Below are 20,324 nucleotides of genomic sequence, written 5' to 3' on the forward strand. Positions count from 1 at the left end.
TTCTACGAATATGAACCTCAGGCTCGTAGAACTGGTTTTTCTCTCGCTTTGATGAGAAACTATTATTGAGACCTTAGTGAAATGGAGGTCAGCGGATTCTCCGCGGCGTGGTGCGTGTGCGCAGCGGGAACGGAGCCGAATCAGGCGGTAGGCAGGTACTATATCTTTCCACTTGTCGCGATCCTTGACAATGGCGTATCTTGTAAAGATAGGACTGATATGAATATTCTTGTATTAAAAGGGACTGACTTGAGCGAGTTCTCCTTGGCGTGCGCGGCGGTGGCGAGGGCGGTGAGCAGCGAGTGCGACACGCGGTCGGTGGCGCTGGTGGAGTGCGCGTGCGCAGCCTGCAGCGCGGGGCTGCTGCACACCGTGGGCCGGCGCGACGGCCGCTCCGAGCACGAGCGCAGGAGTTGAAGGATTTTCGGTACCTGCGATAATGGATGAGATTAATTTAAAAATGGAAACTAGATATTTCTAAGTATTTTTGGTAAAATCGGTACAGGATACATAGACAAGATAGTGTGCTACAAATTCTTAATTTATTTTTAATTCATGTCAAATCGATTTCACTTCATACAATAGTGAATTGAGCCGTAAGATATAACATATTCAAATCATTTGTGGAACAAATTTGAAAATCAATGGTGAAGTTTAGATTGAAGGAATACAGTCTAATCGAGTATACAATTTAGGGGATACTTTGACAAGACAGCTATTCAAAAATTCGCATAAGGTAGAAGGTATTCCTACCTTCATGTACAGAAGAAGAAGTAGCATAGGATGCTCTCTGGCAGCGGCCAGTGCGCAGGCCAGCAAGGCGTGGGGGGTGCCGCAGCAGCGCAGTATGAGAGGCAGCCGCGACTCTATGCGCCGGCGCATCGCCTCCGGACCGCCGGCGCGCTCCGCCTCTTCAGCTTCGGCGACCACGTAACGTATTAGCACGTCCAACTGTGAACATAGTGATCGGTTATTAAAGAAATAACGATAATACTAGCTTCTACCTGCAGCTTTTCTCGCGCGTATTTAGCGCCACCTACAAAGAAATACCGGTTTTTTTTTTTCAAATCCGACGAAAATTATAGTTTTTTAGTGGGATGAAAAGAACTATGTCGTATAGTTTTATACGAAATGGTCTTTATTGGCTGCAAAACAGTCTTTTGAACGTTGAGGCCAGTTATTAATAGCAGCACGCACTCTTTCTATGAGAATGTTCTCTACTGCCAAATTTAGAGACTCCAAATTATCATGGCGTTCAGAGCAAGCCTTACTCCCAAAAACTGACCATAAACCTATTTATCCCGTGGATTAAGATCAGGACTATATGACGGCCGGTCTTCAGCTCGGATGAGGTCAGGAGTTACCGCTTCATCTGCACTGACGCATTGGAAGCGGCAGGAGACGTCAACCAATGTTGTGAAAACCAAAAAATATGACAATTTTTAAGTGACGTTGAAGTTTCCCAAAATAAATAATGAATAAAAATATTTAATTTGAACGATTCTAACCAAGTCTGTGTGGATCGAGCCTTATGAGCCGCGCGCCGAGTCTTGTCGAAAGGACCATTCTTGGTTAGTGAACATTACATAGATACCTACATATCTACATATAATAATGGGCACGTTAAGCTATTTGGTTTAATGATAGAATTGAGATTCAAATAGTGAACAAAAAAATAATCCCAAGTTTGTAAGCCTATCCCTTAGTCGTCATTTACGACATCCATGGGAGAGAGATGGAGTGGTCCTATTCTTTTTTGTATTGGTGCCGTGAACCACCCGGCACATAACAAAACAAATAACAAAATACCTAACCGATATTGATTTAAGTACGTCCAACCAACCGGTTTTCGGTAATAAAATTCAGTCAGAACGCAACGCAACCGTTACCGGTTTCATTACTAACGGCCGCCGCCGTGTCGAGTCGAGCGAGGTCAATGTACGCCACTGACGTGTAAAATACAAGTGCGCTGGACCAAATCCATACTAATATAATAATGATGAAAAAGTATTTTTTATAACAAATACATTACATTACATAAAATCACGCCTTTTTCCCGGAAGGGTGGGCAGGGACTACATCTTTCCACTTGTCACGATTATTACAAATAAACTGAAAACTATTAAATCATTTGTGGCACAGTGTCATGATTTATCCTTTAAAAGTAAAATAGGTTGCTTTCTTCGAGAAATTCCCGCGGTAAAAGGCTAATTTTTTTTATTCTCCGCCTCGAAGTAAGTTCGAAACTTGTGTTAAGAGATACTTACTCAACGATACCATATTTAAAAGGTAATTAATACTTATATAGATAAACATCCAAGACCCGGACCAATCAGAGAGAGTTCGTTCGTAATCATGCCCTGACCGTGATTCGAACCCGGGACCTCCGGTGTCACAGACAAGCGTACTACCGTTGCGCTTAGAGGCCGTCTAACTAGTCTAACATGAAATGTACCTACAATAAAGGAAAAAAAAAAATCTCCTATATAAAGTCCAGAGTAGGTATTTATAGAGGTCATTGGTATACCCTTCCACCGCGGCCCCCACTACTCCAACACTGCGCGATTTAGATCGTCACATGTCGCGTCCAATGTTCGTTTCTTCTCGTGGTGTTTACAAAATTTAAAATACCGGTAATAATTACCTTTATTGCAAATTACCGGTTGAAGTGTACATTGTTATACCTAATGGGAAGAAAGAAGAGGAATGGAATTTACGAATATTATTCATACGACGTGAAAACTAAGACATCGAAATGTTTAATAGAAGGGTGTCCAACTTTATTAAAGGTTAGAATGTCTATACTAATATTATAAAGCTGAAGAGTTTGTTTGTTTGAACGCGCTAATCTCAGGAACTACTTACTGGTTCGAATTGAAAAATTCTTTTTGCTTTGAATAGACCATTTATCGAGGAAGGCTTTAGGCTATATAACATCACGCTGCAACTATAAGGAGCAAAGAAATAATGGAAAATGTGAAAAAGAAAGGGGAAAATTATACATCCTTGTGGGCTTCAATGATGCCCAAAATAACTATTCCCACGCGGACGAAGTTGCGGGCACACAGCTAGTATAGGTTAATTTTTGGTTACTATTCCATTTGGTGAGCGTTATGATCACATAAGATAACGAACAGGCAGACAGTTATGTTTACCGTTCATTTATATACAAATTATTATTAAGGTAGGTAAGAACAGTAGATATAAATGTTTCCAAAATAATTATCGGTACGACAACATTATTCTTTGCGTTTGGTGCCCGGCACTATAAGAATAGGACCACATCATACATTTCCCATGGACGTCGTAAAAGCCGACTTATACACTTGGGGTTCCCTTTCCCCTGCCACTATTAGAATCTCGATTCCATCACTGAACCATTAGCTGCACGTGGCCTTTTTAGTATTTTCATGACTGTTGACTCTGTCCACACCGCAAGGAATATAGCCGTGACTCAAATTTCAGGGCACACATGGCGCAAATTTGCTGAGACACTTCCAATTCAAGCACAAAACCGAATTCTACAAGGTCCTGCAAAACAATCGGGAGAAAAACACTTTCATGAATGCATCGACGAATAATACCCAAGTGCTATTGGTGAAGAAGAATGATCACTTAAAGGTTTCTGTCAAGAAGGACGACCATGAGGTTCTGATGACGGAGAATGTCCAAAAGGCGTTGCTGAAGAACTTGGTGGAACTAGTCACGGTACAAGCGATACCTGTCAGCTTGTTGGACGATGCGGCGTTCCAGAACATTCTCGGCATGGTGCCGATAAGCCAAACCGCTATGCAGGACATAAAGGAGATGGTGAAGCGGGAAGTGGGGAAGGTATACATACATACATATGATCACGTCTTTATCCCTTACGGGATAGACAGAGCCAACAGTCTTGAAAAGACTGATAGGCCATGTTCAGCTGTTTGGCTTAATGATAGAATTGAGATTCAAATAGTGACGGGTTGCTAGCCCGTAGGGTTAACCTCTAGGGAAAGGTATTGTTCTCTTTTTTATCATTTTATAATCTATACTAATATTATAAAGCTGAAGAGTTCGTTTGTTTGAACGCGCTAATCTCAGGAACTACTGGTTCGAATTGAAAAATTCTTTTGCGTTGAATAGACCATTTATCGAGGAAGGCTTTAGGCTATATGACATAAGGCACACGCTGCAACTATAAAGAGCAAAGAAATAATGGAATATGTGAAAAAAAAATGGGGAAAATTTTTCATCCTTGAGGGCTTCAATGATGCCCAAAATAGCGGACGAAGTCGCGGGCACAGCTAGTTTCAAATCTATATTTGTAAAATTGACGTCCGGTGAAAATGCTGCAGTGTGGTTTGTTCCGACATTTTGGAAGTGGTAGTAGGCAGTAAGTTATGTTGACGTCAGCGATATATTGTATCCTATTTTGAAAATAAATCTACATATCTCCATTGGATTGTAAAAAAAAGCCGCATTGTCGTAATGTTGCGGACAGCTTCGCCCGAGAAAATCCACTATTTTGCGCGGACTATATAATTCTTTATAACCATCTTCAAAAAAAAGGTGAGTGCAGTCAAATTCCATGATTAGACAAAGCCAGAAAATGTTCCACGCCTTAACCACTTCCACGATATTTCCGTTATTTTATTGCTATTTATATCATCGAAATTAACAGGTTTTAGACAGATTTCTATAGACCTAGAATAGTAGTATTGTAGATTACCCCTACAAACCAAACTTACAAAATACTTGATTTTAGGACAATAATTCAAGCTGAAAAAAATCCAAACAGTTAAAGGTGGCCTGTTAGTCATCTTTTCGAGACTGTTGGCTCTGTCTACCCGGCAAGGGATAAAGACGTGATTATATGTTTGTATGTATGTTAAAAAAAATACCTAACTCATGCTTTTCTCACTAGGCGTCTACCCAGTTTTGCGGAAACGATACAAAGGCGACGGTTGGACTTTTCGATAATCAGAAAGTCGAAGCTGAATTTGAACCTGTTGAAATTGTACGTTTTCTTTTACTATTACGTACCTGTCTCACAGGTTAGCTTAGCTGCCTTCTTTTTTAGGGATCCCTACTTAAAAGGTAAAGACCGGGACCCTATAACTAAGCCTCCGCTGTCCTGTCCGTCTGTCTGTCTGTATGTATGTCAGGCTGTATCACTTACATGTAACGTGATAGCTAGGATTTCTGTTTATATTATGTAGGTACTAGAGGCCGCCCGCGACTTCGTCCGCAAGGAAACCCTATCAATCCCGCGGGAACTCCGGGATAAAAAGTACCCTCTATGTTATTCTGGGTCTTCAGCTACCTACATACCAAATTTCATCGTAATCGGTTTAGTAGTTTTTGCGTGAAAGAGTAACAAACGTCCATACTGAGACTTATAAACTTGGGATTCTTCTTTTAGGCAATGGGCTAGCAACCAGTAACTATTTGAATCTCAATTCTATTATTAAGCCAAACAGCTGAACGTGTCCTTTCAGTCTTTTGGCTCTGCACACCCCGCATGGGATATAGACGTATATGTATGTACGTATGTATTTTTACTACAATCTCTTTTCAATAAGAAGACAAGCCGCCCGCAGTCCACAATGGACCCCCTAGAAGACGGCGAGAGATCTTTAGTCGGCTCCAACTATTCCCTCGAGTCCAGCGACTCAGAAGAAGAATGCGCTGTACCTATTAAGACTGAAGTCGTCAATGACATCCCTAGAGGTAATATTATATCATACATACATACATAAAATCACGCCTCTTTTCCGGAGGGGTAGGCAGACTACCTCTTTCCATTTGCCACGATCTCTGCATACTTCCTTCGCTTCATCCACATTCATAATTCTCTTCATGCAAGTATTATATCCTTTTCTTTAAATAAATAAATAAATATATACAGGGCAAATAACACAGATTGAGTAAGCCCCGAAGTGAGTTCGAGACTTGTGTTACGAGATACTAACTCAACGATACTATATTTTATAATAAATACTTATAAAGATAAACATCCAAGACCCGTACCAATCCGAAAAAAGTTCTTTTTTCATCACGCCCTGGCCGGGATTCGAACTCGGGACCTGTGGTGTCACAGACAAGCGTACTACCGCAGCGCTACAGAGGCCGTCATTTCATATTCTCTATGAAATATTTGAGTGCGTTTGACCACAATTTACCTATTGGTAATGAAGATGAGGCCTGAGGTGGTGCACGCAACACAAATAGTTTATATTTAAATTAATATTCGCTAAAACTCTTTTACTTCGTTTACAACGGTTGCAAATGGCCACTTACAAAAAAAAAAGAAAACTTCACTTGAAATTCTATTAAGTTATAAAATAAGACAAATTTAATGTTTTTCTGTACAAGTATTATCCGTAAATAAAGTTCATGTTTTTAAGTTCAAAGTGCAATTTCAATTCATCAAGAGTTAATTCAATCATTTTTTCAACAAGTGCTTGAACAAAAGTCAAGAACCATGTCATTTTTTATATATGCGAAAAACATGTAAATGGTCTAAAGTAACTAAATGAGATTATGTACAAGATATATGACTGTACGATATCCAAATAAAAATAAAATAAAATAAAATAAAAATAAATACATATAGGTAATAAAATTATTCACAAACCAATAAAATAAATAAATAAAATAAAATATCATAAAATAAAAAAATAAAATAGTTTGTTGTAATGTTTCACAGTAAGAGAGCGACGTCGCAGCGACATCTACCGGCGGAACATGGCGATCGCGGAGTACTACGAAGCTAAGAAGATGAAGGTTCAGCTGGAGGTTGAGAAGATGAAACTAGAGCTGATGGGTGAGGTCCACACTCTTATGTATAAAGAGAAAAAAGAAAATGTTTCAGAGATCGTGGGAAGTGGAAAGATGGAGTCTGTGCCTACCCCTCAGGGAAAAAGGCGTGATTTTATGATATGATATACGCTAAAGCTTTGAAGTAACTTTTAATATCTAAATCTAATCTAGCTGTGTCGCTAAAAAGAAATTAATTTTGTTTCAGGTATGAGGAAGAAATTATAGTAGTTATGTCGTAAACAGGTAACAGGCGGAATGAGTGATGAGACTCGTCATTCGTGAATAGACTTAATAATATTTTTAAAAGATTTGTCTACATTACTGTGGAGAGTCAAAAAAATTTAGGAAGTGTCTAGTCTGCCACCAGTGGTCATTTAATAAAAATAAATATACTGCCACTTGTGGTTAGATAAAAAAATATATTTTTCTGCCGCTATAGGCACAATAACAAATAAGGCTATTCTGCCACAAGTGGCAAGTCAAACCAACAAAATATTCTACCGCTAGTTAGAGGCAGCACACCTACCAAAAATAAACAGCCACCAAAGCTGAGGCAAGCCTTTTGCGGCAATTGATATACTTATCAAAAAGTAGTAAATGATACACAATTTCTAAGAAATATATTTATTTTTCATGTACGAGTACATAACAACGTTTATTTAGATATTGTTCTTTTTTTTTTCTTAACTCCTACTACTGTTAGATCATGTCCTTTGGGTCGACCTCTGCGTTTTCGGACAGCTGGTAATCTTATTGTTTGATTAACAAGAGCATTACAGGTCTGTGCCATATATTTTGTCATTTCTATCTTCAGTTTTTACATGTTTCTCAGCCTTTTCTAGATTTTGTTTCTGTTCAACAGGTTTCTCTATATGTAGATTTATTTCTTTCTCATCCTGTTTATTATGTATTATAAGTTGTCTCTCTGTGTATTCTATATTTACTATCTCTAAATCTTCTGCAGTATGGTCGATTATATGTATGTGCCTTATTTGTTTTTATCGTTACATTTTCATAGTATTTTGTGTCTTCCTTTTCTGTTTCTGGTTCAATATGTATTATTACATGTGTCTCTAAGTTTATTTTATTGCTTTCTTTTTATTCATTATGTATTATTACTATATTTTTAGCAAATCCAATTTGCTCTGTTTCTAAAACCTCTGTAGTGTTATTGTTAATTTCTATGTTACTTGTTCTTTTAAACGTATTTTCATCTTTATTTCTGTCATCATTTTCTATTTCTTCGTCGTTTATTTCTAAATGTTGTATTTTTTTGGTCTCTTCCTTTTGATTAAGTACTGTTATTGTTTTATGGCCTTTATTATTTTAACATAGCTGTTTTGTATTTTTGCGGTACACAGAAAAAGCACTCTAAGTGCTTTTTCTGGGTTTTATCGTTAATTATAATTTACAGTAATACAAACAATGAAAAAAGTTTAAAACTTCCTCATCAACTACAAAAACAAAAACCGAAAGGGTTATGTTTTTGTTTTTGTCACATTGCTAACTTCGGTACGATACTTTAACATAAGAAATATATGCTTTATATACAAGTTATAAGGAACATATTCCAATAACTAATAACTTGTGGCGGAATAGCATTTTATATTAGTCTGCCGCAATAGGAACAGCTTCACTACGCTGCCCTAGTGTATTTTAAAATTAGACTTTATTAGTTTGACTAAAGGAACAAATTTAAAAACCACAATACTTGTGGCAGAATTATTTAATTTCTTATTTTACCACTAGCGGCTTAGTAATTCGATTTGTTAAATGGCCGCTGGTGGCGGACTAGACACTTCCAAAAATTTATATAAATTTTGTTGATAAAACATTAACTTTTATTATTGTAATTAAGATAATAAGAAGACTGTTGTAAAATTATGTAAATAAATAATAAAAAGATTCATTTAAAGTATTAAAAATCTATTTTACCTTAAAACGGTTGGATGTTGGAATTAAGATTCAAATAGTGACGGCTAACCCACGGCGACAAAAGAAGTTATCCAAGCTTTTACACAGATTGACTTCTTTTAGCCGTTTGCCGCGAACTTAGACGTCGTGGACAGTTTTCAATGCAATTGTGAATATAAAAAAAAATCTACTGAACCGATTTTGTTTCCCAACGAACTGAAAAGTTCTATTGACATATCCTACATACCTTTTTAAATTTCATCAAAATCGGACCAGCTGTTCAAAAGATTTTGGCGTTACAAACATATATACATACTTACAAAAAATATATTTTCGTCCCAATTTTTCTTCTCTTCTATCTTTCGGTAAACCTCACTCGTTTCGCTCGCTCGCTTAAAAATCCTATGACCCTACATATGCTATGTTTATGGACTCCTTGTAGAAAGAAGTCCCCGCTTCAGAACAGTCTCCGCGACGAGCGAGCCGGCTGCCCCTCCCCCCTGCGCCCCCTCCCCCACTGACCTGGTGGTGCGTCATGTGCAGCGTGTCCTCGGCGGTGTAGTGCTTGGGCGTGGCCTTGTCGCGGCCCTGCCACACGCGCTCGCTGCCCACCAGCGTCTCCGCGAAGTCCAGCACGGAGCTGGCTGCCCACTCTCTGTAAAAACGGTTGGACTTCAATACTTTTGTCAATGAAATTTTTTTTGGTCCCCAAAGATAGAGCACTGAAGGCTTTAAAGTAGCGTAAGTATTATGTAGTATAACCATTAGCATCGTGTAATTGAAATGTTGGTAGCGTCATGTGTTGATGGGTAAAGAGCCTTTCCAGATATCTATCTACAAACACTATAGCCACTTTGCATAATTGCTGCATTTTCACAGTGTTAAGCAGATGACGATAAGCCACCAGCACGAGGTCCTCCAGGAGGCGCGGTGAGCCAGCAGCGTCACCAGCACCAGCAGCAGCACCAGCCGCTAGATATCATCCCCAGCACTCACCCCGGCGCCAGCAAGGCGGCCAGCGCGGCGTGCAGCGTCCTCCAGGAGGCGCGGTGAGCCAGCAGCGTCACCAGCACCAGCAGCAGCACCAGCCGCTAGATATCATCCCCAGCACTCACCCCGGCGCCAGCAAGGCGGCCAGCGCGGCGTGCAGCGTCCTCCAGGAGGCGCGGTGAGCCAGCAGCGTCACCAGCACCAGCAGCAGCACCAGCCGCTAGATATCATCCCCAGCACTCACCCCGGCGCCAGCAAGGCGGCCAGCGCGGCGTGCAGCGTCCTCCAGGAGGCGCGGTGAGCCAGCAGCGTCACCAGCACCAGCAGCAGCACCAGCCGCTAGATATCATCCCCAGCACTCACCCCGGCGCCAGCAAGGCGGCCAGCGCGGCGTGCAGCGTCCTCCAGGAGGCGCGGTGAGCCAGCAGCGTCACCAGCACCAGCAGCAGCACCAGCCGCTAGATATCATCCCCAGCACTCACCCCGGCGCCAGCAAGGCGGCCAGCGCGGCGTGCAGCGTCCTCCAGGAGGCGCGGTGAGCCAGCAGCGTCACCAGCACCAGCAGCAGCACCAGCCGCTAGATATCATCCCCAGCACTCACCCCGGCGCCAGCAAGGCGGCCAGCGCGGCGTGCAGCGTCCTCCAGGAGGCGCGGTGAGCCAGCAGCGTCACCAGCACCAGCAGCAGCACCACCCGCTAGATATCATCCCCAGCACTCACCCCGGCGCCAGCAAGGCGGCCAGCGCGGCGTGCAGCGTCCTCCAGGAGGCGCGGTGAGCCAGCAGCGTCACCAGCACCAGCAGCAGCACCACCCGCTAGATATCATCCCCAGCACTCACCCCGGCGCCAGCAAGGCGGCCAGCGCGGCGTGCAGCGTCCTCCAGGAGGCGCGGTGAGCCAGCAGCGTCACCAGCAGCGGCCGCCACGCCGCGCAGCCCGGCACGAACATCAGCCGCATCTGCCGCTGGGGCTCCGGACCGATTATCTCGCGCTGGAGCTCCGCCAGCCAGTCGAGTAGCAAGCCGCAGCCGAGGCCGCCGCGGGAGAACAGACCTGGCTGAGCATCGCCGTCTTCGGTTTTGACCTGATCGCAAAATGTAATGTTTAATAGGGTCATAATATGGCAAAACTCATGACAAAACAGGGAGCATATCCGGATTACATCCTTACCTCACTGGGGACAACCCCAGGTGCCACCAATTGTCCGTGACCCTAGATTGGGTAATTATAGTTTTTACACGAACCTCATCTGACTTCCTCAGCTTTTGCAGGGAAACCCAAACATATTGGGTCATGGTCACTATAAACTGCAACCGTTTCCCTACGACCCACTTACCACTGGACTGTTCATCGACAGGACTTATTTCCGTTTACCCATCACCCAGTAACTTCTCACTCGCACAAAAAAGATAGATAACGCTTTCGATTTCAGGAAGGACGTATGACGCAAACGCCAGGAGGATGAGAAAACAATTTATATATATATATATATATGTATAACACACTAACATACACGCATACATATTCTTTTACAATTGCTGATTTTGATTGTGCCGTGTGGTTCCCGGCACCAATAAAAAAAATTTATAGGACCAATCCGTCTCATTCCCATGAATGTCGTCGCTATGAAAGGCGACTAAGGGATAGGCTTATAAACTTGGGATTTTTCTTTAGCGACCTGTCACTATTTGAATCTCAATTCTATCACTGAGCCAAACAGTTGAACGCGGCCTTGTAGACGCATACTGAAACAAACGATATTTGTATATATATATATATATATATGTATACCTGTGTGTTTCCCGGCACTATTACAAAAAAGAATAGGACCACTCCATCTCTTTCCCATGGATGTCGTAAAAGGCGACTAAGGGATAGGCTTATTAACTTAGGATTCCTCTTTTAGGCGATGGGCTAGCAACCTGTCACTATTTGAATCTCGGTTCTATCATTAAGCCAAATAGCTGAACGTGGCCATTCAGTCTTTTCAAGACTGTTGGCTCTGTCTACCCCGCAAGGGATATAGACGTGATCATATGTATGTATGTATGTATGTATGTATACCTGCGTCTCGTAAAGTCCCTTCTGGTTGTTCTCCAGCAGCTGAGATATGACGTCCACCACGAGCTGAGTGGGTTGTGTCTCTATGATCTTGTTGCCTATGCTCTCCAGCGAGCTGGGCGTCGCCGACTCGAACACTGTGGTCGAGGGGGGGAAAAAATTGTGTTTCAGTTTTATATCAGTGTATGACGCCGACGAAATTTATTCATCACGTTGCGAAGTTAATTGTTTCTACCTTTATAAATAACATACATACATACATATGGTCACGTCTATGTCCCTTGCGGGATAGACAGAGCCAACAGTCTTGAAAAGACTGAATGGCCACGTTCAGCTATTTGGCTTTTACGACATCCATGGAAAAGATGAGGACCACTCCATATCTTTCCCATGGATGTCGTAAAAAGCGATTAATGGAAAGGCTTATTAGCTTGGAATTCTTCTTGTAGGCGATGTGACCGCAACCTGTCATTATTTGAATCTCAATTCTATCATTTAGCCATACAGCTTAGAACGAGGCCATTCAGTTTTTTTCAAGAATTAGAAAGATTTATATTGATATGTATACCAGCAATGAGCTGGTCCCTGGTGTACTGCTGCAGCGGCCTCTCCGGCAGGTGTCGCTGCTGCGTCCGCTGGGAGAGAACAAGCACGTTGGCCAGGGGACCTGTCACGCACTTCATCTGGGAGAGGAGGGCTGACGCCACCTGGTGGAAGAGATAAAAATTATATTATTTAGTTAGAGAGTCGGTAGTCTAATAGGTTAGTTAAAATGTGTGATGCACATAAAGGGATAGGTTTGGATCACATTTCGGCCATGAACCAATGACTATTAGTTAATAATAATTAGTTTGAATATTGACCGATGCTCTGACGGTGAGGGAAAACATGGTGAGAAAACCTGCACATTCAGGCAACTGGATGTGTAACCATGGATCCAATACGGGTTAGGTTTACCTGCAAAGGTTGCGGTGGTCAGACGAGAGTCGCTTTGTGTCAAAACTTGACTCACCTAATCCTTCTCCTTAAAAGTAAAGGAGTATTGTATCTAATAAATATAGGCACGTCCCTTACAGCCAGGCTTGAAAAGACTGAAAGGCCACGTTCAGCTTTTAGGCTTAACGGTGGAATTGATATTCAAATAGTGTCAGGTTGCTTAGCTCAGAGAGGTGAGGATGCAACCGGGACTAAAGCCAGGATGTAGATGATATAAAATTCACAACAAGTGAACTAGCGCATCCAGCGTATCTCTCTAACCTCAGCGTGAGCCGGCGCCAGCGCACGCAGCAGCGTGGCGGCGCGCTGCTGGCGGGCGGCCAGCGCGGCGACACCAGCGCCGCTGGCGGCCGCGAGCCGCAAGTGCGCCACTACAGCCTCCGAGTAGGGCGCTCCGCCCGGCGGCAGGGCGCCGCCGTTGGCCTTGGCGCGCTTCGCTTCCGATGTCACCAGCTGCAACATACATAATCACGGAATCGTGGGTGAATGCAAAAAATGAAAATGAGTATAAAACTAATGATTTCATAACGAATATTATATCAAATAGATATGGATAAAATAAGATATGTACACATACTGCACAAATTTCTCCACATAAACTTCTAAGAAGCAGCGGAACAAACTACACTGCAGCATTTTCATCGGACGTCAATTTACTAAAATTTACCTACTTACTTAAATCACTATCGCTGATGGTTTTCAGATTCTATCAAAAAGTATATCATATTCTGTCAAAAAGTAAATCATTAGCAAAAGTGATGTACGATCATCAAAAAGATATTTATGATCATGTGAATCATTGTCTGACCTGCAGCAGCTGGGTGGCGGCCGCGTGGAGCTCCCCGGTGGAGTCGCTGAGCACCGCCGGGATCATCTCCAGCGGGAGGGGCTCGGGGGCCCGGGGTCCGCTGCTCCAAGGGGACACCGTCTCCTTTGGGAGGGGAGTGGGGGCGAAGAGGTTCTCATCTGGTGAACGTGAATTAGATGCGTTAATTGGATGTGGGGGAAAAAATGCGGGTATAAAATGGTCCTACTTATAGTTGGTAAGCTGGGGTCGTAGTTCAATTGCACAAGCGTTATTATTAGTTTATCAATAGAGAATACAACAAATTTCATAGGAAAATCTGTAGTGAAACAAAAACATATAGACAGTTTGGTCCAAAGGTTCGACTGGCAGAGAATGCCTTGTGGCATTAAGTCCACCTGTTGTACATTTTACGTGCATAAAGTTTAAATAAATAAATATAACCTCATAAAAAGTGAGACCCTAGTTAGACTGTATTTTTTCGTCTCCTGCTCGGACATGTTAGTCCTTGGATGGCGATGTTGATTGATTGACTGATTGACATATTAACGCGTTAGTTCAAACTGCTGAGTTTAAGTGAATTGAGATTTGACATGTAGGTTTAGTCGACATACCACATCAACTTGTCAATTAACCTACCCAAGTGCACCGCAAATTCGCACCTACTACCGTGCCACAGAGTTCCGCGCACCGTAATAAGACAAGTTTAACTGTTCCTTATTTATTTTAAGGTTGTATAAATATAACAAATTTTTCGAAATTTTCATACAAACGTGTAATAGTTAGTCTGAGATAAAACGTTGAAAACATGATATGGTATAGTTTGATCAGTAATCTTACACACATATATACAATCACATCTATATCCCTTGCGGGGTAGAGATATGAAAGCCAAGTTCAACTTTTAGGCTAAATTATACAATTGAGAATCAAATAAACAATAATAATCAATACATACGGGACAAATTACACAGATTGAGTTAGCCTTGAAGTAAGTTCAAGACTTGTGTTACGTGATACTAACTCAACGATACTATATAATAAATACTTAGATAGATAAACATCCAAGACCTAGGCCAATCAGAGAAAGTTCATTTTCGAAATGCCCTGACCGGGATTCGAACCCGGGACCTCCGATGTCACAGACAAGCGTATTACCGCTGCGCCACAGAGGCCGTCTATAATAATATGTCAAATAATGACAAATCGCTAGCCCATCGTCTAAAAGAAGAATCCCAAGTTCATAAGCCAACAATCGTTTACACCATCCACGGCCAAGAGATAGTACAATCCTATTCTTCTCATCCATTGGTGCCTCTGATAACCTCTATCCAATGAACGTACCCGGCAGGTCGGCGCGCGCGGGCAGCTGCAGCGCGGCGGCGAAGGCGCGCCCGCCCGCCGCGCCGCGCGCGCGCTGCACGCGCAGCAGCTGCGCCATGTAGCCGCGCTCCACGCCCAGCCGCACCACCGCGCCCGCCGGGCACGCGTCCAGCGCCGCCAGCAGCGCGCTGACGGCAGGTGTTATAATATATATCTCCTACTACTATTATAAAGGCGAAAGTTTGTATGGATGTTTGTTACTCTTTCACGCAAAAACTACTGAACCGATTACCATGAAATTTGGTATGTAGGTAGCTGAAGACCCAGAATAACACATAGGCTACTTTTTATCCCAGAGTTCCCGCGGGATTGATAGGGTTTCCATGCGGACGAAGTCGCGGGCGGCCTCTAGTATTTCCATAATTGGACACAAGGTATCACTTATTGACGTCACATCACATACATACGTACATATGGTAACGTCTATATCACTTACGGGGTAGACAGAGACAACAGTCTTGAAAACACTGATAGGCCACGTTCAGCTGTTCGGCTTAATGATAGAATTGAGATTTAAATAGTGACGGGTTGCTAGCCCATCCAAGTTTTTAAGCCTATCCCTTAGTCGCCTTTTACAACATCCATGGGAAAGAGATGGAGTGGTCCTATTCTTTTTTGTATTGATGCCGGGAACCACACGGCATGTCACATCACTTAAATCTTATTATAACTACTACCACATGTGTAGAAGAAGCGGCGGAACAAACTACACTCCAACATTTACATCTAACGTCAATTTACAAATATAGATGTCTCAAATCTAAATCGTGGACGAATGCACATTGTCTACAATAAAAAAAACATAAATGAATGTAGAACTAGTATATATATATAACTAGAGGCCGCCCGCGACTTCATACGCGTGGAATCAATCCCAACCACTCTGATTAACTTACCTCATCGAAGTCACCGGCATTCCGAACGTTTGTATGAATAACGCGAGCTTATTGGCCGGCAGCGACCGCAGCCCGGCCTCCAATAGCGGCGGTCTCGCCGACCTCACCAGGTGCAGCCTCAGCCAATCAGGGAGCAGTGCGTTGTCGGCCGCGTCACCGCCGACCCCGCCCACTGTCGCGATTGGTGCGTCGGCGCCCACCCACGCGTTTTGAAGCCACGTGTACATCTCTTGGTTGGTGTCGTCTGTAAATTAATTTTATTCCAAATTCAAATAGTAAAGAAATGATTGGATATAGAAATGTACTCGTATGTTTGGATTCATAGATGTTTGAAAATTTTTTGAGTCTATGAAAACAAGATTCGCATTCGAGAAAATTCAATCATAAATTAGCTGAGAACGCTTCCAATTATTACGAAATTGTGTTCATCTCAAAAACTACTTTTACTTTAAATTTCATCAAAATCAGACTCAATGTTTAAAAAATTATTGTGTCACAAACATACATACATACAAAAAAATGTATTTTCACCACTAAGTTTGTTGGTAGATCGCTCGTCACTTGCTTTGTCAATAAGGTGCATTTATGATAGAAAATAATTTCGAAGTGTAAGAGGATACTCATAAGTGGTCAATCCAAATTAGCAAACTTTGCTAAGTTGAACTGTTGAGGAATTATTTCAACGAACATTCCAAACCACTAGGAATTAGAAATTTTGATATGAAGGTCCTGTTTGATATTGTGGAGACATCTTTTCGCCACCATGCACGATAGCCAATCACGCGACGCCATCAGCCAATAACAGCGAAGAGTCTAAATCGCGCAAGCAAAAATTTCACGGATTGTAACATATATCGTCCGACACAACATCGTATGTCGCGCCTGGCTGAAGATCTTCCCTTTGGTGACCGTCGAGACCGAATCATCGCATTTTAATATGCATTTTTACATGTTACCTTGTAAAAACGGAGTTAAAGCCAAAACTAATCCTATATACTGACATATGGAGGGTCCATAGCACAACAGCTTGAGGTGCGCCTGCGCTATGTTGACGTGGAGAGTGGCCCGCCGCCCACTGGCCCACTGCAGCGACACCGTCTCCGTGGGGCTCCACGGCGCCGCCTCGCTGTCCGGGGACTCAATGCTGGACTGCATTTGCTGTAAATATTAAAAATCATTAAAATCAATATGGCCGTGTGGTGCCGGCAGAGCAGAGTAGCAATACCCCAAATCTTTCCGTGGGTATCGTTAGAGGCGATTTAGGTGTTGAGGGAACAACACCAATAAATCTATACTAGCTTTTACCCGCAGCTTTGCCTGCGTGGATTTAGCGCTAAAAATTACGAAATTTGCATCATCTAGAAAAAGCAATGAATTAAACGCCAACTAATTACAAAAAGCGACGAATTTAGCGCCACTTACAAAAAAACACAGGGTTTTTCGCAAATCTCAATGGAACTGTCGTTTTTACCGATATGAAAGGTACCCTTGTCCTTCTTCATAGTCTTAGTTACACCGTGAAGAGGTAACAAACAAACAAACTCACTTTCGCATTTATAATACTAGTTGAGATTGGATGCTGTGCCGTGTAGTTCCCGGCACCAATAAAAAATAAAATAATACGACCACTCCGTCACGTTCCCACGGATGTCTTAAAAGGCGACTTAGGGATAGGCTTTTAAACTTGTCATTCTTCTTTTAACCGACGTGCTAGCAACCTGTAACTATTCGAATCTCAATTCCTTCATCAAGCCAAGCAGCTGAACGCGGCCCATCAGTACTTTCAAGACAGCTGATTCTGTCCACCCCGCATGTGATATACATACATACATACATAAAATCACGCCTCTTTCCCGGAGGAGTCGGCAGAGACTACCTCTTTCCACTTGCCACGAACTCTGCACACTTCCTTCGCTTCATCCACATTCATGACTCTCTTCATGCAAGCTCGGCGGTTTCGGGTACTTAGCTTTAATGTAACGCTTTCATATAATATACAGAGTATTATTTTTGCAGAGCACCCATGTGAGGAGGTGAATACGAGTGAAACCAACGAGTGCTACAATAATACTCTGTTTATTATATGAAAGCGTTACCGTACATTAAATAGAATAGGTTAGATACATAGGTACATCATATACTATACCACTTCATATATAGACGTGCCTATATGTACATATGTTATCGTTACACAATTACCTGCCGCAAGTGCGTGTACAGTATGAGAGTGAGGGCGTGCAGCGTGCGGTGGGGGCGGGGCGCGGCGGGGGGCGGCGGGTCGCGCAGCTCGGCGGGCGGCAGCACGCTGCCGATCACGGTGGTGCGCTCCATTAGCACCTGTACAATACATTGACACTGTCACTTGTTGAACGTGTTTAAAAAAAAAAGAAAGGCATTCTTAATTTAAAAAAGGAAAGGAATAAAATTCAAATTATAAGCCACGAACGAACGATGTTATTGTCTTTGGTGTAATATGTACATGTACTGTTTCGCATTCTTAATTTTAAAAAAAAGGAATAAAATTCAAATTATAAGCCACATACGAACGATGTTATTGTCTTTGGTGTAATACAGTACATATACTGTTTTTTTAAACCGTACATGTTTAAGGGATAGGCTTATAAACTTAAGATTCTTCTTTAAGCCGATGGGCTAACAACCTGCCACTATTGATATCCCAATTCTATCATTAAGCCAAACAGCTGAACGTGTCGTATCAGTCTTTTCAAGTCTCTGTATTCCCTGCAAGGGATACAAACGTAATTTATACGTATGTATGTATACATCACGAGTAATGAAAGCCTACGACAGCAGTGCCATACACTACACAGCATATACAGTCCCTATTGCAGCAGTCACCTGGCTGAGGTCCAGGGCCAGGTCGGTGTGGTCGTGCTGCGGCGTGGACACCACGTGCTTGGCGACGTAATTATACTTATGTATGTATACATTACGAGTAATGAAAACCTACGACAGAAGTGCCATACACTACACAATCTCTATTGCAGCAGTCACCTGGCTGAGGTCCAGGGCCAGGTCGGTGTGGTCGTGCTGCGGCGTGGACACCACGTGCTTGGCGACGTAATTATACGTATGTATGTATACATTACGAGTAATGAAAGCCTACGACAGCAGTGCCATACACTACACAGCATATACAGTCCCTATTGCAGCAGTCACCTGGCTGAGGTCCAGGGCCAGGTCGGTGTGGTCGTGCTGCGGCGTGGACACCACGTGCTTGGCGACGTAATTATACTTATGTATGTATACATTACGAGTAATGAAAACCTACGACAGAAGTGCCATACACTACACAATCTCTATTGCAGCAGTCACCTGGCTGAGGTCCAGGGCCAGGTCGGTGTGGTCGTGCTGCGGCGTGGACGCCACGTGCTTGGCGACGTGATTATACGTATGTATGTATACATCACGAGTAATGAAAGCCTACGACAGAAGTGCCACACACAGTATACACAATCTCTAATAAAGCAGTCACCTGGCTGAGGTCCAGGGCCAGGTCGGTGTGGTCGTGCTGCGGCGTGGACGCCACGTGCTTGGCGAGGAACTGCAGGTAGTCGGCCACGTGGCCGGGCACGCACTCCACCAGGCAGGCGGCGCGCACCCGGGCCACCACCTCGGAGCGGACCGCTGGCCAGTGGCGGAGGTGCCACACCAGTTCTAGCCATTCCCTGTGAAAGATATCATCGATATATTGTTACGAAGCACAGAACCTGGCGGTGAATGTATCAGGCATTTGCATTTTTGTAACTTGAAACAAACTCACAGAATAGGGATGGGATGATTAAAATAATATTAATTAGTTATTAACATGATAGAATACACGTAATTAAATACGTTACGAGAATTATTAGTTTTAACTTTGACGGCCTTTATGTTTTATATTCATTCACAGTACGATGGGAAAATCCATTCATAAAATTTAAAATTATTTAAAAATAACTATGCCAGGAGTGAATAAACAAAAATATATGTAGAATAACTTTTATAAAGACATAATATCTATGTATAAACGCAATAATTAAGATAGCTGCCATAAAAATAAAGTTCATGACGCGAACAAGATACTCTAATGTGACGTCACAGCAAAGCACTGCAGTGTTGTTTGTTCCGCCGCTTCTTACTACAGTAATGTGACGTCAATAAGTGATACCTTGTATCCAATTTTGAAAATAAATCTATTCTATTCTATTTACACTTGAGTGGCGTTTTGTAAGATGCGTTTTGAACGAGTACAAATAATGTTGTATGTTACTTCGTATATCTCGGGTAAATTTTTGTTTATTGATGTCAATATTTGACCAACGTTTTAGTTTTTATGATACAAATTAAAATCAAAACAAAAAAAAATGTCATCATGCGGGGGTTTATTCTTTACAAGTATTAGACGTTTAATTTAAATTTTAAACAATATGTCTGTCACTGTCATATTGACAGCCCGTCATATTCAAATTAAATAG

At 42.5% G+C, this 20,324-nt stretch overlaps 1 protein-coding gene across 1 annotated transcript in view; it reads right to left on the bottom strand.

Moving 5' to 3' along the window:
- LOC106137851 (integrator complex subunit 1) overlaps positions 1 to 20,324 on the bottom strand; it is a 49,881-nt gene that overhangs the window by 6,712 nt on the left and 22,845 nt on the right. Inside the window, exons 18-30 of the mRNA XM_060949044.1 lie at positions 19,343 to 19,535; positions 18,046 to 18,183; positions 16,848 to 17,004; positions 15,847 to 16,090; positions 14,912 to 15,078; positions 13,571 to 13,728; positions 13,024 to 13,215; positions 12,335 to 12,473; positions 11,770 to 11,903; positions 10,545 to 10,789; positions 9,238 to 9,370; positions 754 to 951; positions 250 to 431 (exon numbers count right to left, since the gene is read on the bottom strand). Coding sequence (XP_060805027.1) covers positions 250 to 431; positions 754 to 951; positions 9,238 to 9,370; positions 10,545 to 10,789; positions 11,770 to 11,903; positions 12,335 to 12,473; positions 13,024 to 13,215; positions 13,571 to 13,728; positions 14,912 to 15,078; positions 15,847 to 16,090; positions 16,848 to 17,004; positions 18,046 to 18,183; positions 19,343 to 19,535 — 2,280 coding nt within the window. The remainder of the gene's footprint in view (positions 1 to 249; positions 432 to 753; positions 952 to 9,237; positions 9,371 to 10,544; positions 10,790 to 11,769; positions 11,904 to 12,334; positions 12,474 to 13,023; positions 13,216 to 13,570; positions 13,729 to 14,911; positions 15,079 to 15,846; positions 16,091 to 16,847; positions 17,005 to 18,045; positions 18,184 to 19,342; positions 19,536 to 20,324) is intronic.

This window comes from Amyelois transitella, chromosome 18, assembly GCF_032362555.1.
Source record: "Amyelois transitella isolate CPQ chromosome 18, ilAmyTran1.1, whole genome shotgun sequence".
Lineage (NCBI taxonomy): Eukaryota > Metazoa > Arthropoda > Insecta > Lepidoptera > Pyralidae > Amyelois > Amyelois transitella.